Raw genomic sequence first — 22,498 nt, forward strand, 5'->3', positions numbered from 1 at the left:
GTATTAACTTGTTGGCTCAGAATGCTAATCACAGTTTCAGCTTGATTTGAACCTTCTGTAATTAGTAAATCTATGTACTGAATTATAAATGGGTGTGTGGCATCGTCCTTTACACCATAAGCAACGCCATGGCCGCCATGGGGTGTGAGAAGGGAACTAAGGGTTTTCAGTGCCTACTGTGGGCCTGTAGGTTATTTCATCTGATTTTGCCTTCGACCCCTCTGAAAGGGTATTATGATGATTATTTTACAAATAACTTTTGAGAGGTTAGTTAACTTGAATAAATTCACATAGCTAGTGAAAAGAGATACTTAAGATTCCTTTTCTTGCAAGTGACAGAATAAACATGATGACATAAACAATTACGGCATGCATTGACTCACATAACTGAAAAGCCAAGAGGGAGGGCTAGCTTCACATGAGGTTAGAGACAGCCACATAATTGATGTTACCATGACCTTGGCTTCACGTTTATTCTCTGTGGTTTGCCTACCCAGCATTGGCTTCATCCTCAGGCTCCATAAAGTGGTTCCCTGCAGCTCCAAGCCTCCATGTCATGGTGCCAGTATGGCACCAGGTGTTCACTGGAACACTGTACACTGTTCACAAACATGCACCACACCAGCTTGGGAAAAAGAAAGTCTTTTCTTGTAGCTCTCACATCATTTCTGAGATTTTCTCTCTCATTGGCCTACATTTGATCACTTGAAGTTTTAAATTACTTGCTACCACTGGAGGACTGACATACCCTTACCATTTTGGGCCTCCTCCTGGACCTGGAGGTGGAGTCAGTCCCACAAAACTTGCAAGCCTGAGAGTAGGAGAAAGTGAGTTGCCTAAAGAAAACCACAGTGCTGTTGGCTGGAGAATGCCTACCACTATTAAGTAGACAGCAGAACCAGGATGGCATATGAAGTCTGTACCTCTTGAGTTATGCAACAAAACTACCCAAACATAATCTCTGCTTTGAATCTGCAAGTGGCATTTGATAGAGGCCAGGGATGCTAAACATCCCACAATGCACAATACAGCTTCTCCCAGAAAGTAGTTACCTGACTTCAAGTATCAAAAGCACTGAGATTGAAAAATCTTTTTCTGTGTGATCTGCCGGGCGTACTCCAGCTTCATGGCCTGCCTCTCTCCTTTTTCTTTAAGCAAAAGCCACCTGCTCTTGCCTGCCTTCAGGGCTGAAATGTACCGAAGCACTTTAGGTTTTAGGATCTTTGCATGTTATTGTCACTCTATGTCCCACTCCTCCAACTACAGCTGTGCCCCACGTAGCCAAAGTCATTCTTCCTTCAGCACTGAGCTCAGAGGATACTTTCTCAGGGGAGACTTCACGTCCCAACTTGCTCAGCGTCCCCACCCCCGTTGCCTATATTCTGCTCTCTTTTACACTTTAATTTTTAAGCATTTATTCTAAAATCAATTAGCTATTTTATCTTCAACTTCAAATGAAAACTCCGAGAAGACAGGGAACACACATCTTTGGTTTCCTTTTATACCTTGAGCATCTGCAAGAGAGGATGGACAGTATTTTAGGTGAGGCAGTTAACACGAGTGAAAACTAAGTGGTGACTCGTATGTGAAAAATAGATAAACATGTTTATACTATGCAGCACAGGGAAATATATTCCATACCTTGTAGTAGCTCATGGTGAAAAAGAATAAGAAAATGAATATATGTGTGTTCATATGTGACGGAGGAATTGTGCTGTACGCCAGAAATTGACACAACATTGTAAACTGTACCTCAATAAAAAACAAGAAAAAGCTCAGAGGCATAGATATACTAGGCACTGGGGGTGTAATGAATATGCAAGTCAGAAAGATTTGGTGTGGAGAAGCATGAACAATAAGAAGGAAGAGGTATGGAAAACTTCTAATGTTGGGCTTAATAAATGTAGAACATTTTTTCCCCTGAGTTTCCACTGGAAAGTGCCCGCCTTTCTGTGTCTATAAGGGTAGGCAAACCAGATTAAATCTGATTTTTTTCTTACTGTCTTCCTTAGTCCGATGGACCTTATAGAAACAGCCTGAGGATCATTTTAATTTGGGTGGGTTTTTTTTCATAAAGCACTGAACCCAGAGCCAGCTGACCTGTGGTCTAGAGCTGGCCCTAACACTAATTTGTTCTTTTCATTGTACTCCTCTTGACTCCAGTTTATTTGTAAAATGAGAGAGCTGGATGAATGGATCTGTGCTACCCTCCCAACTCTCACATTCCTCCTTAACTAAATCAGAGGAGTTTTGGCTATCTGAGGCCAAACCATATAAGGCTTCTATTTTTAAGAGTTGTAAGAGGAATGTTATCTAAAAAGGCAGTTTTTTATGTGCCTTGCCAAATAAATAATCAGTTGAGTATTACAAGAATAACTGAATCCTTTGATTATTGGGGATTTGGTGTGTCTCAGAGATTTGCATTATTTTAGGCATTTCATATAGATAGGGCAGACTGAGTAATGGATGTCCTAACATCCAGCCAGATCCTAAAGTTGCTGTGGTTTTCAATGTACCCCGAGGACAAGCACATTCTTTCCATGAACTGTCTCCAAAAAGTGAAGTCTAGTGTTACTCATCAAAGATTTGATCTTATTAAAGCATTTACTCTGTGTGTATGTGTGTGTGTGTGTGTGTGTTGCTCTACTAAGTGTTTACAGGTTGCCAGAGGTCTGTTTAGTGCGGGGTTTCTCAACCTCTGCATTATTGCTATTTTGGACTGGAAAATTCTTCTTTGTGGGGATGTTGTCCTGGGAACCTCTAGTTCTGCTGAATCGATGCCAATAGCAGCTCTCCATCTGAGTTGTAAAAAAATTTTAAAGATGTCTCAAGGCATTGCTAAATGTCCACTGAGTGACACAAATGGCCCTAGTTGACAGCCACTGATTTTAGTACAAAACAATCCTCTTAACTAGGGTATGCTGAACAGATGGATGCAAACATGACTGCTTGGTTAACCAATTAAATAGTTTAAATCTTGCCAAAAGAAATCTAAATTCCTCATGGACACTTTAAAGTATCTCTCTATTTTGTCTAACTGCTAGATACTCTTGGAAGATTCCGAATGTGGCAATCAGTGACTTCCTCATATAGGCAACAATTCCTGGGAAATCTCAATAAGTTGTCAAAAGGAATATAAAAAAAAAATTAAATAAAACTGAAGTCTGATGATTCACCTTGTAAGTTCTCAATGGTGTCTGTTTACATCCGAGAGTAAATAATTTTCTGAGTCCTGGTCCATTGCACAGTAGTGACAGTAAAAGCAACTCTGCTATTTTTATGTTGGTTTTTTTTTTTTTTTCGATATTCTTGTGCATGCCTTCAGGTAGTCTTCTAAGAGATAAGTTTTGGTTTTTTTTAAGACTATTTCTCCATCAACCCTCTCAAGAATGAGAGTTTTTATCTTCAACAATTTTAGGTTATAATAACTCTCATTCTGAAAATTTAGTTTAAAAAAAGGAAACCGTCTCAGATCTTTTGAAAGGAGACAGAGACAGAAACATAGAAGCCTTTTATATAGTTGGTGTATGGATGCTCCTTCTCAAACTAAAGTTACAGGCTATAGAGACTGTAAAATGTGTCAATTTGATGTTCATGTCTCTCTTCCTACTTAAAAAGGTTCACAAGTCCAGCCTGACAATCTTAGTATCTAAGGTCTTGGTGTTTTTAGGCACTCTGGTATCGCACAAGGTAATTTAATGTAAATAGGCCTTCTGAAAGCAAACAGAAACCCAAATAAATATAATAATATTTTGCAAAATGCTTCACTAATTTTAGAGAAAGTTGCTTTATGCTTGTTTAAAAGGAATATTACCATTCATTACATTCTTTGTCTTTAAATCCAAGTAGACAGTCTCTCCTCAGAAATAGACTTAAAATTTTCAAATAGTTTGCTTTGTTAAAAAAAAAAGCAGTATATCCCATTTTTGCTGCCAGTCAATATGAAGAAAATATGAACTGGAGTTACACTCCCATCTTCAACAATTAAAAATATGGACAAAATATGCAAAAAAGAACAGTTCCGTGGACATTAGGCAATGGAAGGCAGTGATGCCTGAGAGACAAGGAACAAATTGAAATATACGAGTTCCCCGGCATCTCTCTGGGAGACATTCGGGTTGTAGTGCAGGGAAGGACAGGTCAGGAAGAACCCAACAAACTTCACAAGAGATGAAGCTTAGAGTCCGTGCAGACCAAGGAAGCTAGAAGTCAGACACAGATAGCCGACACAGAGGAATTAATATAAGCATGAGGGCAGAAGGTAATGGTGCAAAGGAGAAGACAGTGAAGCATTGTCTAAAGCACTGAAACAAAACCTATCAAACTAGGACTTCATACCTAGTGAAAGGTATATCACATGAAGTCACGGAAAGACTTTCCAGAAATACAAAACAAAGAGTTTATCACCGGTGTACCTAAGTCACACACACACACACACACACACACACACACACACACACAAACACACAAACACACGTTCAAGGAAGTCTTTAGGTAGAAGGGAAATGAGACCAGATGTAAACCTGGGTCTACAGAGAGGAGTAACTTCCTCGGTGACTTTGTGATCCTTACCTTGGACTTCTGTGTCTGTCTTGCCATATCATAAGTTGAAACTTGAGGATGCTCTTGATCCAACCTCATGTTTTCTAACAAGGGCTATGTGACAAGGCATGAGGAGGAACACAATGATAAGGACCTGGTCCCTGACTGACGGAGGGGAACAGAGCTGCCTGATAAGCTGGACCACTTATGTAGAAAGTGTAACGGAGAGGTTAATAAAAGTCTATACTTCTTAAGTGTCTGTATTTAAGGGTTTTACTGGCCCTGAAGATTGACCTTTACCTTAATTAAAACCATTATTTTTAAAGCTGTTAAAGTTGTGTCTTCTACTTTAAGGTCTTCAGTCTATTTGGAATTTTTTTTTCCCACATAAAACAGTTGACCCAGAGCATCCTAATGGAAATACCATCTTTTTCTCACTAATCTCAAACGCCAACTCTATCACATATCGTCACCCATTGATGCACAGAAGTCTTTCTGGGCTATCTCCTTGTTTAGTCTGTTTCCCTGTCTAAGTACCATGAGCTAATTAGCTATGTTTATACTAAGGCTTAAAATCATATAGGACAAATATTCCGACTTTTTTCTTTTTCCTCAAATGTATCTTGGCTCTTCCTAGCGTACTGAATTTCCAAATAAACTTTAGAATCAGTTTTTAAAAGTAAGTGAAGAGATTATTAGGAGCTTTAGCTAGATCACAATAGTTTTAACCTGTCTTACTATGGGTTGATACAGGCAAAGATCTCCAGTCTTGTGACAAAGATTAATCTCAAAGTGGCTCTTTGTCTTAGCAACTATAGTGGCAATAGCAGACATGGTAGCAAAGGGGTGACACTTTGCCTGCCTAGTGGACATCTAGAGGTCAGATCTCCTTCTCCTCTCCCAAAGGCACCCACATTCCCCTAGAACTAATCTCTCACTCGGTCATTAGCTTTAGTTACTTTGGTGTAGACGATGTGGATACAGCTTCATTACTGTAATCACGTTTAAGTGTACATCAACTGCACAATGAGGGCTCCTTCAAGGCATGAACCAGACTATTTACCAGATTCTCAGAAGGTAAAATATAGAGCATTTAACTTACTCTTTAAGGTTTTCAATCTTGACTGACTCACAGGCTGAATTCTCCATAACTCCATTTTAATACTATGTTGGGAAATTTAGGCAATTCAATATTTATCACTGACTGAGTGCCTCCTTTGCTCCAGGTAGAATACTGAGTGCTGAATATTCAACAGTAAGGAAATAGGTACAAATACTTCTCGTGTGGGAAAATCCAATATTTAAACAAAATACACAGAAAGATGAATATTTAATTTATAATTGTGTTTAATGTTATGAAGAAAAAGATAGGATTTTATGTGAGAATAACTTGTGGAGGAATAATATATTTTCCATTTATTAGAGCATATTAGGTACAAATAAAACCTGATTTAGCTTGCAACATAACTGAATTTATATAGAAAGTTAAACATAGTTTTTTTCCCTATAATTTATCTATTTATGCATTTATTCCACATCATCCATGTTCACTGATACTATAATAGTCCATATATTGGGCTCACAAAAATGACCAGGACCCCAGTTACTGTCTTTGAGGAGCTAGTAGTTTAATGGTTTCCGAAGTCAGCAGTACCTCTCATGAAAATAATTGCATACCAAATGAAAACATAAATATATCCTTTTCTTTTTCCTTTTCCTTTTTAGATGAGGATAGGCATTCATTCAGGCTCTGTGCTGGCTGGAGTTGTTGGAGTAAGAATGCCACGATATTGCCTGTTTGGAAATAACGTCACTCTGGCAAGCAAATTTGAATCAGGAAGTCACCCTCGGCGCATCAATGTCAGCCCAACAACTTACCAGTAAGTGTTCTTTGGCTCCCCTCCCCCCTCCCCAGTCTTTGGCATCACCTTGTGCTAATATCCTGAGATAGTATAGAGAGTGTCAAAGTGAGGCTCTATCCTTCTTCTTCATTCTGTCATTCTCTTAGATCATATGAGTAGATCCATCCAGTTTGAAAGACAGCAATTATGACACAAAATGTAATTTGCACCCTCAGAGAGCACACAGAAAACCTGATTTGATTGAGAGGTAAATATAGGTGCGTCATTTCCCACAGCCTCTGCCCCTCTCAGGCATCCCTATTTAAAAAATACAGGAGAGCAAATGTTAAGGATCTGTGTCACACTAGAAGCCCTGACATTTTCAGAATGTTCCTCGATGCTTATAAAAATCAGAGGAATAAGATAGAAAAGGTGTTTGTTTTTATTCTTTTGAATAATGAATATAAATTGGGACTCTCTGAAGTTAAATGTATGCTGGGTACAGACTAAAACTTCAAACTATCTTAAAGGTCATATTTGACAACTCTACACATTTTTGATGGCTGAAGTCATCCTTACTTTGTGTCTGGTAGATATCTTCTCACCCACTAGATATTAAGCTGCATGTGGGCAGAGATCATGTCTGTTCTTGTTCATTGTTACAGCCCCAGAACTTACAATGTTTAGCACATAATAAGCATGCTATAAATATTTGTTGAATTAGTGAATAAATGTATTGGTGAGATAAGCATCTCTAGACTGAGAAAACAGTATGAGTATCTCCTACTTGGTAGACTTTGGCTTAATGCTAGGCTTTGGTGTACAAGCTATTTCATTAGTTCCATGACTTAAATGACTTAGAAATCACATTGCAAAACTTCAGTAGAAATAGAAATATCAACCATTGATGTTTTTTAATATGGTTACCAAAAAAAAAAAACCCTGAAATAGACAATTTAAATACACAGATAATAAATATTGATTTATAAAAACAAAAATGGTGATACTTTTGAAGCTTTTGATACCACATCTATATAGAGGGAAGTTAAAGTCTTTTAGATAAAGGACAAGTTTCCAGATTCCTGAGGAGCACATGAGAAAGGGGAAGAAATTACAATTATCAAATCAAGAGAAAGTTGCTTAAGAGCTACGTGTCATTTTTAGAGTTTTTATGTAAGGGTTTTGCCTCTTTTAAATTTCTCCCAATTTTTCTAACACAATTCAGGGCATAGTGCAGATGATCTGATCATGATTCCCACACTAAATGGAATTTTGGAAGTGTCTCTAGATCAGTGTAATTTGTGCTCTAGATCACAGGGTAAGGAAAATCTCCTAAAAAGTCAACCATCTCTTTTATATCCTTTTACAATGGTGATGACTTTCTCCATCATGGTGCTAATACTTATGTTTAATATTTGTGTAAGTAAGTGCAGTTTTTCAGAAACTTCATTTTTAAAAAAAATGACGTGTAAAGAATGATCAACTGTGTGAGGAGTTCACACGCTGGGCTTGAAGGTCATGGCCATCGCTAGCTTTGTTTACAAGTGACCAATGAAGGATACCCCCCAAGCCACACAGCGTCTGTGCATTTGGGCGCTGTCTGAGCTTTCCTTCTTCACATTAGTTGAGTTTGTAATGACCTTGGTGATCAAGAAGTTCTGAAAAACTGAATCATTTCAACCACCACAACATTGAAACATTTTGTTCTGTTATGATTTGCCCCACTCCCCGCTGCCCCACAAAAAAAAAAAACAAACAGAAGGAGTAATAGATGGGTACACTGAGCTGCTATCTGGGTAGACTGCAAAAGGTACTTTATGTGACTGTTCCCAAATCATGTAATTCCTACTAATATTTTATAAAAACACTATTATAAATATTCTGTTCTCAAAATAACCCCTTTCCTTTGTCTGTTCCTCCTTCCTTCTCTTCTCTCAACAAATACTTGCCAAGTACCTACTATGTTCCAAGCACTCTGATAGATACTAACTAAATTACAACAATAAACAGCATAAATACGACCTCTGCCTTCATGGAGGAAACCACAGACCAGATAGTGGATGTAACCAAGCAAACAATTTATTGCGATAGACTAGTGCTGAGGTCAAGAAAATCTGGTTAGAGTGTTAGAGCAAGCGGAAGAGTGGGCTGAAACGAGGATGAAGAGAGAAACTGAGGTCAGAACAGCTGAAGCTGGTAAGTCATGTTAAGGTAATGTAAGTCCGCTTAACCCTAAGGGCAATCAGAGATGTTGAGGAGGTTTCTGCAGAGGAGCAACTTGACCAGATTTGTACTTTAAAAAGGTCTCCAAGATTGTAGAAAGAAGAACAGATTAGCAGGTGGGAAGGGCAGCAATTGATTACCCCCAGTGACTGAAGGCAGGTGGTCCTATTCCCATTACCTTGATGGAAATGTGGCTAATTACTCAGACCCCGGAACCCCACGCCTTGGCTATTTCAGCTTGTCTTCCCGTGCTTCAGAAGAGTGACTGCATTCAGTGACCTTTGATATTCATTTCTACTTGAGATATACCTTTAAAAACAATGCACCTTGGTTCCTGATAAGTTTCCAGGAAATTAAATTTAGGGACGTGATCTCAGTGTGACTGGGTTTTCAGATTCTGTATCTGTTTGTGCCTAAGTACTTTCTGTTGGTTTTTTATACCCCAACCTATAGGCTTCCGCTGTGTATAATTGTTCTATTCCACACAGCACAGGCGATTTATGAACCCACAAGGGTAGAGCACGCTTCCCTTTGCCAGGATGTTCAAAGTGGAACGCCAGGCTGACTTCTCAGGGATATGATCTATAAGGAGACAGACTTGAAATTTCTTAGATTAAATAGGAATTTGTGAAATAAAACTGAATATTAAGCTCATGGGAGCTTGAAATTTCCAGTTTTCTTTCCTGAATTAAATGCTGTAGAATGTCCAATATTGTCTGGTTATTTTGAAATCTTCAGAGTTTTATATTCAATTCATTTTTAGTAAGATTGTATAAATACCACAAACTTTGTGAGAGTGGATTATTTAGATGTTATGAGAAAGTGAAATAAATTTTTTGAATAATTCATTCCAAATGCATTTTGCCTGAAATATTTAAGTACTTGATTTAAAAAATTTTTGATAAATATCTTGAAATACTAAAATTTAAAAGGAATAATGTAAAACCCATGATCCCACCACTGGTTTAAGACTTTATATTCGCTTCAGGTATTATTTAATCAAAATAACTAAGACATTTCCTTTGGGATTTTTCCTTTCTTTCATTGGGACAAATGCCCTAAAGAATTTGGTGTGTTTCAAAGTCCAGTGTTTTATCCATTAACTATCTCCTATGTATCCATAAACAATAGAATTTTACTTGTTTTAATTTGCCTAAGTGACATTTATTGTATGAGCTTTTCTTTAACTTTTAAAAAATGTCATGTTTTAAGATCTATCCTGTTGAAACATTTAGCTCTAGCTCACCATTTTAATTACTGTACACATTCCAGTACATGATTAGGTCATATTCTAATTTTTGTGCATCTGTTCCTCTATTGATGAACTCTGAAGTTTTGTTTTTCTAATTTTTAATTATTTCAAAGTGTGTTTCTATGAACATTACTTACCAGTCATTACATAAGTTAAGCTACTTTACATTTCATGTGACTAAATAATTGAGTTTCCTAAAGGTTACTAGAATTGGAATAATCAGATGTTGTTTATATCAAAATTCATTTTGTACGTAAGGAATACAATTCAAATCCACTTCATAACTTTTATATAATAATCTTCATTTTTTTGGACATCATGTTAGTCTTCTTGTTGCATGTGATAATGCCAAAGGACCATTTCCTCTTCACCTAGAGCACTTTATTTTGTTTTATTTCTGGACAAAAATAAAATTTTCATTGAATTTTTTATTTTTCATGTTTGATGTTTTTACTTTTCTCTAATAAATGTTATGTTTGCACCCATCTTTGTTCCCACTCATCCGAATTTTAAAATAATGCACATGTTACAAACAACTGTGTTTTAACATCATGCTACTAATCTGTGAAGTTGAAATAACTGCTTATATTAAGGACAGTTTCAGCAGATTTTGAAATGGCATGGATAACCAAGTGACTTGCTTGAGCAGAATTAATTGTATTTCCTTGCTACGTGCAAACTAAAAATGTAGAGTCTGACTACTTTGATAAATAAAATTATCCTTAACCTTTAAGTATTTTTGCTTTTCTCATTTAAAAATTGATCTATTCTAGACTTTTCAGGATGCCTATTTTTCATTCACTATGAGAGGCCTCTTCTTTGGTTAAAACCAAGTTGCCTTCTGACCAGTTTGTATAAACAGCTCATCACATCAGGCGATGTACAGTGGAGCAGGATAGGTGATTAAGTGAACCAGAATCAGAGTTCCTAGGCTGAAATCCAGACTCTAAAATGTATTGTCTATGTGAAATTTAGGAACTTAATTTCTTTGGGCCCATATTTCTCATCTTTATATTGGTACCTATTTCAGAAAATTATTGTTAGGATTAAAGATGAAGTTTATAAAGCTCTTGATCCTTGAAACATAATAGACATTCATTTACTGTTTCAACATGTTTGTTCCATAAAGGAATAGACTATCTTATTTCTGTACTTGATTCTCACATTTTATGTTTATCCATGTTGAGTGATATGTGATAGTTGGATTACAGGCCTCATCTGACAATTCCAAAGAAATACTCAGTTCAGTAATTTGGCCAAAGGCATTTTGAGCTGACTCAGAACTGAGCTAGTTAGTAATCAGCTTATTCCTACAAGTTTTTATTAGCAAAGGTGTATTATTGATGACTAAGTCTTAATCATGTGATTAAAACTGGCTATTTTGATGGCAAATCCACAAATTTCAGCAGAGATGCTGTTGGGGAGAAATATTTTCCTCTATCCTTCCAGGGTCTTCTGGATGCTCTAAGAATTAAATTGAAATGGGGCAGATTAACAGGAAAAAATTAAACAAAAGTCTAATAACATGTATACATGAGAAAGATTCAGGAAAACTAAGTATCTCTCCAAAATGGCCAAAACCCTCACCTTAAATACCATCTTTAGCTAAAGACAAAAGACCATGTTGAGGATAATGGTTTGGGAATTCAAGGCCGGGAGGCAACTGATATGGAGATGGAAAAGCAGGTATTTGGTTAACAAATGTTTACTAGGCCATGCAGAGACAATGGAACATAGAAAGGAATTTTAACAACTAGATTTTGCTGGGTTCCTCCCTGTCTACCACACCTAGTTCGTACTATAGTTATGTATGGTGACAGCTCCTTTCCTGAAACATGCCTCCTATCTATATTCCTTTAAGCAGTTAGGGGGAAGATGAAAGTTTCTTCCTGAGTCTGTTGCAGCCTTGGTTGTTTCCAGCTCAAAATAATTCAAACACCAAAGAAACATTTTGGGGTGTTGAGTTTTTCTCCCTTATAGTGCATAATTACATATATGTTGATTAAATTACAACAAAGGTGGCTTAAATGACACAAATGTATTATGTTACAGTTCTGTAGAATAGAAGCCTGATATGGGTCTCACTGGTCTAAAATCAAGGTGTCATCAGAACTGCATTCTCTCTGGAATCTCTAGGAGAAAATCTGTTTTTGTGACTTTTTCCAGCTTCAAAAGTCCACCTGCATTCCTTGGTTCATGGCTCCCTTCCTCCATCATAAAGCAAATAATATTGTTGCTGAAAAACTGGACTCTGTAGGCAAATTGAGACTCAGAGGCAGAGTTCTGGGAGAATTAGAAAAGCACAGCTTTATTGCTTTACCAGGCAGGCTAATGCCTTAGAGACAGTGAATCCATCTAGGGGCTGGGGTCCTGAGGTTTTATAGAAAAAACAGAATAGAGAGGCAGCAACAATCAGGGCATTTTCTGGGGTGCTGTATTCTTAATCTTGGTGAATCCACCTGGTGTCATGGAGAAACTCTGGAGGGTCTCTTCATTCTTCTGAGGCTATCAGCCTGTGACCATCCTCCTGGAATACAGCTTTTGGGTTAAAGGATAAGCTATTCTGGGTAAAGAATGTATAGGGAGTGGAGAATATAATGAAAAGTTTGGGGGTTGTTTAGCACAAATGCAATTGAGCAAGTGAAGCAGAGATGGGGATTTGTCAGAGAAAAGGGAAAAGTTGCAAGAATTTTAAGTCAGATTGAATCAGCAAATAGCTCTAGCATCAGGGAAAGCCATTCTGTTAGTTTCTTACTCTTTTGATCTTGCATCTTTCTGATGCTGCTCCCACTGTTGCAACTCTTTCTGACTCTTCTTCCTCCCTCTTCTACTTTTAAGGAACTTTGTGGTTACATTGAATCCATTGGATAATCCAGGATAATTTCCCCATTTTAAAGTCAGAGAATTAGCAGCCTTAATTCCACCTGTAACCTTAATTCATCTTTGCCATGTAACTTAACATATTCATAGGTTCTAGGGATTAGGACATGGACTTTTTTGTTTACAACAAGGGGAAAATCTAAAGTCTAAAACCTGCCTAGAACTGTACCCCCAATTCTACTTATACTGTCTCATCTTTTAGAACTTTAAATATATACATATATCACTATGTTAAAAATCTGGGAAAGAAAAGGACTTTTGCAAGATGAGTTCTTTGAGTGCTAAAGAAGTTCTACCAAAAATATAGCAATATATTTCTCACAGTTGTGGAGGCTGGAAGTCAGAAATCATGGTGCCAGCATGGTTGGGTTCTGGTGAGAACTCTCTTGTGGCTTGCAGATGGCTGACTTCTCCTTTTATCCTCATGTAGCAGAAAAAGAGAGGAGCAAGCTCTGATGACCCTTATAAGGGCATTAATCCTGTTCAATTCCATGACCTCTATCTAATTCTAACTTATTCTTAACTTCATAACTTCATCTAATTCTAACTTGTTCTTAAAGGCCCCACCTCCTAATACCATCACATTGAGGGGTAGGGTTTCAAGAAATTAATTCTGGGGGGACACCAACATTAAGTCCATAACAAGGACTGTTTTTTTTTTGTTGTTGTTGTTATTTAAGAAGCGGTAGAATGTTTGGCTTGAGGAGGAAATTAAGGAGTAGTCTTGAGAAACACAGAATTTTTATGATGGCTGCAGTATCCTTACTTCTCAATCTTCCCTTAGATATAGCTAGGCCTATATAATCTCTAAAAAAGCTGGAAACTCAAAAAGTTGTAGTATTTAACTTGCAGGCTTCTTTAGACCACTAACATCAAACTTAAAACTCCACAAGCCACATTGTTCACGTTAGAGTTTAGTATAATAGGTTTCTAGCCTAAGAATTAGGAGAACTGAAATCTCACCTTGGTTCAGAGATTAACTTTTTGTGTAGCTTTTGACAAGCCTGGTAATGGTTCTGGGCTTGGTCCCTCATCGCTACAATGAGGGAAGTTACCTAGATGAACTCTAAAATATCTTTTAGCTCTAAAATGTTACGATGGTAACAACAAACATATATTGAATTACTTTTTCTCCATAATCACTTTTTCCACGTTACCTCGTTTGATCTTCACAGTGAGCTTGTGAGTTAAGCATTGTTATTATCTTCACTTTTCAGATGAGAAGGAACTGAGCCTTTGAAAGTTTAAATAAATCACCAAGAACACGTAGCTAAATAATTGTGGGAGTCAGCATCCAAATCCATAGCTGCCTTACTCTAGAGCCTGAGTTCTTATCCACAGCTCAACTGTCTCTGTTGGTCAATTACTAATGATAAGGAACAATAATTTCTGACTATGCTCTGTCTGGATGAGAGAATTTCTTCTGCAAGACAGTGGTAAAGACAGCCATATGGAGCAAGCTGTAATCAGAGCAAGGGAGATTCTGTTCCTTTCCTATTATGTACATATTAATATGCCCATGTTAATACTTTTGCTTTCTTGGAGTTCTTTTCATACTCAAGGTGATAAAGAAGAGGAGCGTTCTTCCTAAAATATTCATTTGGCATCTCCGTATTTCTAACCATATCAGTATCTCTTACTCTGGATCTGAACATGAATATATATGACAAAGCTGTGGCAAATAGAGTCCTCCCCACCATGTTGAGCAGAAAAGCGTCTTTTGTGTCTGTGATGCTAAAACATTTTGTGTCTAATGCACACAATCAAAGTCACAGTATGAATAGAGTCATAATGTTTAGAATTTTACTTCATAGACAATTTAGAGGAATGCATCTTTCTAGCATATTGAGAGATGCATGGAATAATTGAAGAAAGGTGGCTACTTGGGTACAGTTCTCTTTGCATGAAAAAGTGAATAGTTATTAACCTAGCTAAAAACACTAGCTAGAAAATCTTTCAATATTACTATTATTACAAGAGTAAAATACTATATTGTAAATATTTATTCTTCTTCCTATAGTACTTAATGTGGGGAAATATAGCCAAAGAGCTTCAAGAAACTCTGCCTAGTAGTTTCCTTGTAGCCTCGTGTTTTTAAAAAAATCAAAATGTTTATCTGCATTAGTGACTTTATTTATGTATTTTTCAGTATTTGGGCTGGCATTTTACTGTCCTATTAATTTTTTAAGTGATTTTTTTGATCATCTTATTCTTTGTAGAAGCAGCAAAAATGATACTCACTATATAATTTCAAGAAAAATAATTAATAAAGACAAATGACTTCATAGTGTTTACAGAAGGAAAAAATTAAGCTGTGCATCAAGAATTATATTTCTATATATTTTTTAGTTACAACAATATTAATGTTATCCTATTAAAAAGGTCAATAAAAGTCACATATGGCAAAACTGAATAAGATATTCTACTTATTTAGATATTTTTATTTTGCTCTTTCTTCCCTTGTCTCCCTCCTGTATCAAAATAGCATTTTTTCCCAGAAAGTATGATTCTGAGGACTGGAAATCATAAGCCTTCCTAATTTTTAAAAATAAGTCTGGTCTGATTTTTGACAATTTAGAATATCCCACTCAAGATTCCATATAATTACCATCACATTTACGATCATAATAGTGAGGTCTTTGAGGGTCAGAGTATAATGCTGCAGTTATTTTTATAGTAAACGTTGTATATAACTAACTATTGGCTCACTTCTATAGGTCTAATTGCTTAAATGAACTATCAGAATCAATGCAAAAATACAGAAGTACTATGTAATACTAGTTATTATTTCCTAGCTATGAAATGAAAGACTGGGACTGGCAATTTTGATTTTTTGTGTGTGTGGTTTTATTCACTGTTCAGCATAGATTTGGTCTATATGATTAAACTCTAGTTTGAATGTAGATCTGTTGCTGGTCCTTACTCTGTATGAAGAGTGTTTCTCTTTTCCCGTGGCAGTAATGCTGCAAGTTAATTACCTACTTAGGGTTCAAAAATTAGACACTAATCTAGTTTGTGTCAATAGTTCTTATATGGCAGACATCTACTCATTTCACACACACTAAAAGGAATTTCTATGAAGTACAAAAAATAGCTATTTTATTGGCCATAAATAATATGTATACAAATAATACCAAGTTTAGCTGAATTATTTATATTATTTAGATCGCTGTAAAGTGAAAATGAAATTACTAAAATAATTGAGCATAATCTGAGGCAAGAGGGGAAACCAACACATATTGTCCTTTTCCTTTCCTAAAAAATGTCACCATTACAGGAGACTGGGAGGTCAATGTTTATTTCACAATTAGCACAGGGTAGAAGATACTTTTTGAATTTTTTAGATGTTTACATTTCAACTAAAGAAGTCAAGTAGAAATGTAATTTTTAAACATCTTTTTGGCTAACCAATTTAGGTAAAATCTGGTTTTAAAATCCAAAGTAGAACATGGATAAATGTAGTATTATTGAGGTATTGGGGGATGGGATAGCATTTAAGTCAGTCTCAAGGTTAGTGTGTTTATGAGTTTCCTGGCATATTTTCTGTGCATACTCACATGTGCACTTTCCTGGAAAGATGTTTTTTCTAATCGTTAGATTTCCAAAATGGCCCATAATTTGGAAATTTTAAAAAATTGTTTCTGGCTGATTAAATAAATTAATGACCAAATAAAAGATGTCAGGAGACTGAAATTCACATTACTGTTCTGCCACTAGTTAGTGTATGATCCTAGTTATTAGTCACATGAATAATCTTCTCTTCTGTTTCCTTACAAGTCAGGGAAAAACAAATAGGTCTATATTATTTCCAAAAGTTTCACACTAACTCCTGGAAAAGAAAAAGGACACTAGTAGAAAAGTAGTGAAATCTAAATAAAGTATTTAGTTCATAACATAGTACTATTAATTTCTTAGTTATGGCAAATATACCAGAGTTATGTAGAATGTTAACATTGGGGAAACTGAGTAAAGAATATAGGGGAACTCACTGTACTGTCTTTGCCACACTTCTATAAATCTAAAATTATTCCAAAATAAAATGTTTATTTAAAAAATTATTATAGTTCTAACATCTAGTGAGACTGAGAATTTAATTCTAAATTAAGTCTAATTTTGAAGTTAGATAATAGTGGACTTCTATGCCAACCAGGACTAAGGTTGTGGAAATAGAAGGAAAGCATGTAAGGTATGAACATCTTTAAGGAAATAATTACAGGACTGACTAGGCAAAATCAAACAACTATTCTGTGTATTGTGTGGTCAACATGGGCCTTGGAACTGGAAAGCCATTTTTCACTCACTTTCAAAAATAATAGTGCCTGATGAACTTTACTTTAAAAAGTCTTTAAGATTTAGCCTGTAATCAAACTTTTTCTAAATTGATTTCTCTTCCTCCTTTTTCCTCATTTATGCACATTGTTCTTTAAAGGAATCTGCAAAATTTTATATTGTACTATATTGGATTGTTTGTATGTTAGATTGTTATATTAAGTAAATAGATATGTTTCAATTTCCCTCAAAACTAAGCAGTCCACTTTCAAAAAAATATAGTCATGAATTATATTGTGAGAATACATTTTAAGATGTAATAAAATAGAGTACGTTGTGGTAGCAAAAGGCAAATATATAATATCACTTATATGTGGAATCTAAAAAAAATGATACAAATGAACTTATTAACAAAGCAGAAAAAGACTCACAGACATAGAAAACAAGCTGATGGTCAAAGAGAAAAGTAGGGGGTTGGGATAAATTAGGAGTTTGGGATCAACATATACACACTACAATGTATAAAACACATAAAGAACAAGGACTTACTATATAGCACAGGGAACTGTATTCAATATCTTATAATAATCTATAATGGAAAAGAAACTGAAAAAGAATATATATATATCTGAACTGCTTTGCTTTACACCTGTGACTAACACAATAGTATAAATCAAGTATACTTCAATAAAAAAAGAAAATGAAATGTGTTAAGAGAAGTTGTTTTTAAACTAGAAAATTGAAATAGTTCTTAATTAGGACTCAGTGTTTCAGTAATCAGTCTCACTGTTCTTTTTTGTGTAACACTTTGTGAAATGTGAGAAGTCTCTTCTCTAAATGCTATGCTAAGAATTATTTTCATGGCTCTGGTTAAAGTGCAAAGATTCTCATGCATTAGTCACCCATTACTAAATAAAAATTGCTCCATAATCAGCTTTTATGGTGTTGGCCAACACAGCAATGTTTTCTCTGGAGATCTTGAGGCTTCCTCAGATTTGCAAGTCTAAAACTCATCGGTTATGTTGCTTTCCACGACCCTCTCTAATTAGAGTAGTGTATAAATTCTCAGCCTCCACTAGATGTTAGAGTAATAAATAATCTTTGGAATAAATTAGATAAAAATCTTTTCCCACAAGGAATTGAGATCCAGAGAATTTAAATGACTTAACCAGTGTTATTAGCTAATTTATTCCTATGTTGCCTGTAGGGGAGGAAACCTAAAATGTAAGGGATCAGATTTACAGAGTTTATGCCAACTTCTCCTGTCTCATTCCTAGTTACTACCTTACCATAGTTTCTCTACACAAAAATTATTATTTCTGAAAAGCATCCCTTTAGCAGAATTTGCAAGGAAGGTTTGCTGTAAAATATTGTTCAAGAAGAGGTAGGTGAAAGAAATGGATTGAAGTGTGAGAAGTTGTGTAGCTCTCAGAAGGGTCTTCACACACTGTGTCAGCCAACACAGGTGTTTCTCTTCCTTCATATGGTGAGGACCAGGGATCTAAGTGTATCTGAAAAGCTAGAGGGACACCATTTGTCCCCATTGGAATGGCAGGTTTTAGAGCAATTGTTGTATATGGATTATATAAATGGAAGAGCAGGGGAAATACTAAAGTATCCATTCACCTGACTCACATGTGCAAGGCAGCCCAAGGCTTTGTTGTAGGAACAGTGACACTTGATATGGGCTATTCCATGTATCAGGAATCCTGGGCAAATGTAAACCTTAGAGGAGATGCTGTCTTGTTTTGTTGGTGGTGCTTGCTTTAGTCAGACATCTCATACTGAGGTTATATATTTATGTTGAAAATAGATTGAATTTCACAGAAAATAACATGGTAATTTGGAACTGGCTTCCTTTCTTGCAGGCTTGATTTGCTCGGTCACTAAATTACTGGTGACTAGTTCACTAACCAGGTCGTTCAGGGAGTCAAATTAGCACGTAAGAAACATGTCACTTTTATTTTTTATTTTTATTTTTTTATTGAGTTATAGTCAGTACAATGCTGTGTCAATTTCTGGTATAGAGCACAATTTTTCAGTCGTACATGAATACACATATATTCATTTTCACATTCTTTTCCACCATGAGCTACCACAAGATCTTATATATATTTGCCTGTGCTATACAGCATAAACTTGTTTATCTATATACCTGTCAGTATCTACAAATTTTGAACTCCCAGTCTGTCCCTTCACCATCCTCCCCCTGGCAGAATTATAACAGAATAAAAATGAAATTGTAAAGGAAGACATCTAAATCATTAAAAGTGGGAGAGGGGAGCAAGAAAACATAGTTTTTTTTTCTTTTTTAAATTTTTTGTTCTCAATAGGATGAGTTTGAGCTTATATTACTATGTTTAATACAAACAGTTGTAGTAATGGGTTAATATATGTACAAAAAAGGGTAACCACAAGTCAAAAACTTACAATAGAGTCACAAAAACTAAAAAAAAAAAAAAAAATCCAAGATAATATAAAGGAAAATTATCAAACCACAAAAGGAAACAGAAAGGAACAAAGAGGAAATACCAAATCAACTGCAAAACTAAGTTCAAAATGGCAATAAACATGCATCTATCATTAACTACTGTAAACATGTCACTTTTAAATGCACATGGTAATGGTAGAATGCCCACCTTCTTAAGCACTTCTCATGAAATTATTCTAAAGAAGAATACAAGTCAATCTTGAAGTACCCCCAGTTGCAGCAGAATATCACATACTTTCGATGTTATGTAGGAATTCTATTTGCCTTGTGGCATTCAGTTTTTAGGCCTGGTTGGTTCTTGACAAACCCTTCCAGAACAACAAATGGAATATAATATTATAAGCATCACTGCAACTGACAGTGTATATGTGTTTAAACCAAACCTGAAAAGCTGATAACAGAGCTACTTAGAAGTAGCATTTATATCAGAATTATACTTGTAAATATGAGAATAACTTAATTATGGGCTCCGATTTTGCTCTTTTATTATTGCAGAATTCTATTTTGCTGCTGCTGTTTTAGAATAATTTTTAAACATTATCTTGAAAAAGAAATATGTATGTTAAGTGCTAATGCAAAGGTAAACGAGAAACACTTTTTAAATGTATGTAGTATGTTTATTTTCTAAGAATCATACATGTTAAACTAAATAAATTACTTATAATGGAAGTCGTTAATGATTTATGAGCAAACTGGTTTGGTCAGACATTATATACAAACTTTGGTATACTGCAGAATGCTTTGTCACATTTGTGAAATCCTCTGGTCTAACCTGAAATTGTATTCCATGGTGATAAGATAGTAGTTGTAATTGAAGTAAGTGAACGTATTTTTTTTAAAAAAGGGAAGAAGAAGGAGGAAGAGGAGGAGGTTAAACTGTTGAAGAAAAGAAAAATGTTTGCTTTTTGTTTTCTAGCTCCTAAATATTTTCTTCAGGCTAATTTGCTTTATTTGGGACTGTAATCATTATAACTCTGTATGTTTTCCTTACAATGTATCTAGGCTAATTCTACTGATTGGTTCAGGAATATATAAAATAGAGAGCATAGAATTCTTTAAAATTGTTTCTGCTTCTAATTTTTAAATAATGAAATCAACGAAAATTGTCCTTTAAAAAAATGTGCATAGTTTTTCTTTCCACTCATTTCCTTGTCTTTTACACAGAAAGACTAATGTGATGTTGGATTTGTCTAAGAAATCAGTTCGGTCGAGGAGTAAAAAAAAAAATAAAGTGAGGAAATTATTTAATTTACAAGAACAGATTACAGTTATCTTTTCTAATCACTCATTTGCCACCTCTTTTTAAGGTTTTGCCTGCCGACATGTAAAAGTTTTGAGTGAGTGCTTTGAATTTCAGCTCTCTTTGGTATTTAGTCAGTTGAATGGGACTTTTAGATTGCTCAAAGTGAAAGCTGACGATGTTCACAGGAACCAATAGAGCAGAATCATCTTTCGCTATTTAGCATCCTGGAATTAAGAATTTAAGAAGCATTTGTTTTGCCATCTACAAAGGAAACGCATGCCAAAATGTGCTCTCTGGAAAGCACCAGGCACAAAACCATAGAATCCATAGTGAGCAAACTGTGTTATCAGTAGTTAACTCAAGATGGGTACAGAAAGAAATGCACCCAGGTGTCCCCGAGAGCCTCTGTGGCTACCTTGTACTTTTCAGGAACATACAGGGATACGCTCTTTTTATGAGAATTATCCATTTACTTGAATTTTAAAACCCACAAACTGACAACTCTATAAAATTGCCCCCCAAATCTGCAACTTAAAATGGTTGTAATCTTAAAATGCATACAGATGTGGTGAAATCCTTTTGTTTCATTTCATAGTGAGCCATAGTCTGACTTTCCTTATTTGGATGGGATTGTTATTTCCAAGGAATGAATCATTGAATTTCAGGGGATTTTTAGACTGTCTGATTCAGTAACTGTACTTTCATTGGGCCTAGCTTCAAACTGCTTCAGATTTTGGAGCAGTGGCACATAAAGCAGAAATACAGAGCAGAACCCCTTTTCTCCCACTCAGATGGGCAGAAGAAGGGGACCAGGAAAAAACTGGAAACTACAAAACACTTAGAAAACCACAAAGAATTTAAATCTTTTTTCATTTTCCTTTCTTGTAACTGTCATCCTTGTCCAGCACTCAAAGACATAGTGCCTCATGCCTTCATAATAGTCCAAATGCATTCCCTAGCAAAAACATATTCAGATAAATAATTGGCAATTAACAGAAAGCTCAGATTTAATATAGCAGATTAAATACCTCAGTTTATCATTCATCTTTTCTGAAATAATAGTTAAATGATAGTAAAGATGTAAAAGAAGTACAGCCCTCTCCTAAGATGTACTTACAAAGGGAAAAAGACTTAACAGTGGAAGAGAGCAAGATGGGAAGTAAACACATGAATGGCATTTTGCTTAATACAGAGGAAGAAGCTGAAGTGTCAGGTCCTACAGAGGAAGGCACAGATAAGAGTCAAGCATATGCACTCTAAATCTAAATGTCAGCCTGTCACAGAGAGAGAGAGAGGGGGGTTGGGGGAGAAAAACTAATCAGAGAATTAATTTACAAAGCCCAACATATAACTGAGAGAAACTCCAGAAGAAGTACAGGAAGTAGAGCCATCCCAAGTATTTTAAGAAGGAAGATATTTAATACAATGAATGATATACTTACAGGATCATGAAAGGGTTAAAAAGAGCAGATTCTAAACTGGGTATCTTTTTAAAAAATTATCATTGATAATTTTTTTTATTTTCTTGATTTGTGCTTTAGTTTAAAAATAAGAATAAATGTTAGTTTTAAAGACATGATCATTGCATAAAAAACCAATTCATAATAGTACAATTATGAAGGTAAGGATTAGCTGAAACTTTACAATGCTAGCACAGACACTGTTGACTTAAACTGGGTATCTTGAGATGATTTCTGTAAAATATAAAATGGCCGGTCAGACCTCTGAGCTGTAATGATTTAAGTCTGGAGCCATGG

The 22,498-nt window shown here is 35.6% G+C and overlaps 1 protein-coding gene and 1 pseudogene across 1 annotated transcript in view; both read left to right on the forward strand.

The window, feature by feature from the left end:
• The window catches only part of GUCY1A2 (guanylate cyclase 1 soluble subunit alpha 2), a 252,611-nt gene that overhangs the window by 217,275 nt on the left and 12,838 nt on the right, over window positions 1-22,498 (forward strand). Inside the window, exon 7 of the mRNA XM_072953952.1 lies at window positions 6,268-6,422. Within this exon, the coding sequence (XP_072810053.1) occupies window positions 6,268-6,422 (155 nt within the window). The remainder of the gene's footprint in view (window positions 1-6,267; window positions 6,423-22,498) is intronic.
• On the forward strand, window positions 8,543-22,001 carry LOC102535567 (HIG1 domain family member 1A, mitochondrial pseudogene; annotated as a pseudogene).

The sequence above is a fragment of the Vicugna pacos genome, chromosome 33 (genome assembly GCF_048564905.1).
Source record: "Vicugna pacos chromosome 33, VicPac4, whole genome shotgun sequence".
Classification (NCBI taxonomy): domain Eukaryota; kingdom Metazoa; phylum Chordata; class Mammalia; order Artiodactyla; family Camelidae; genus Vicugna; species Vicugna pacos.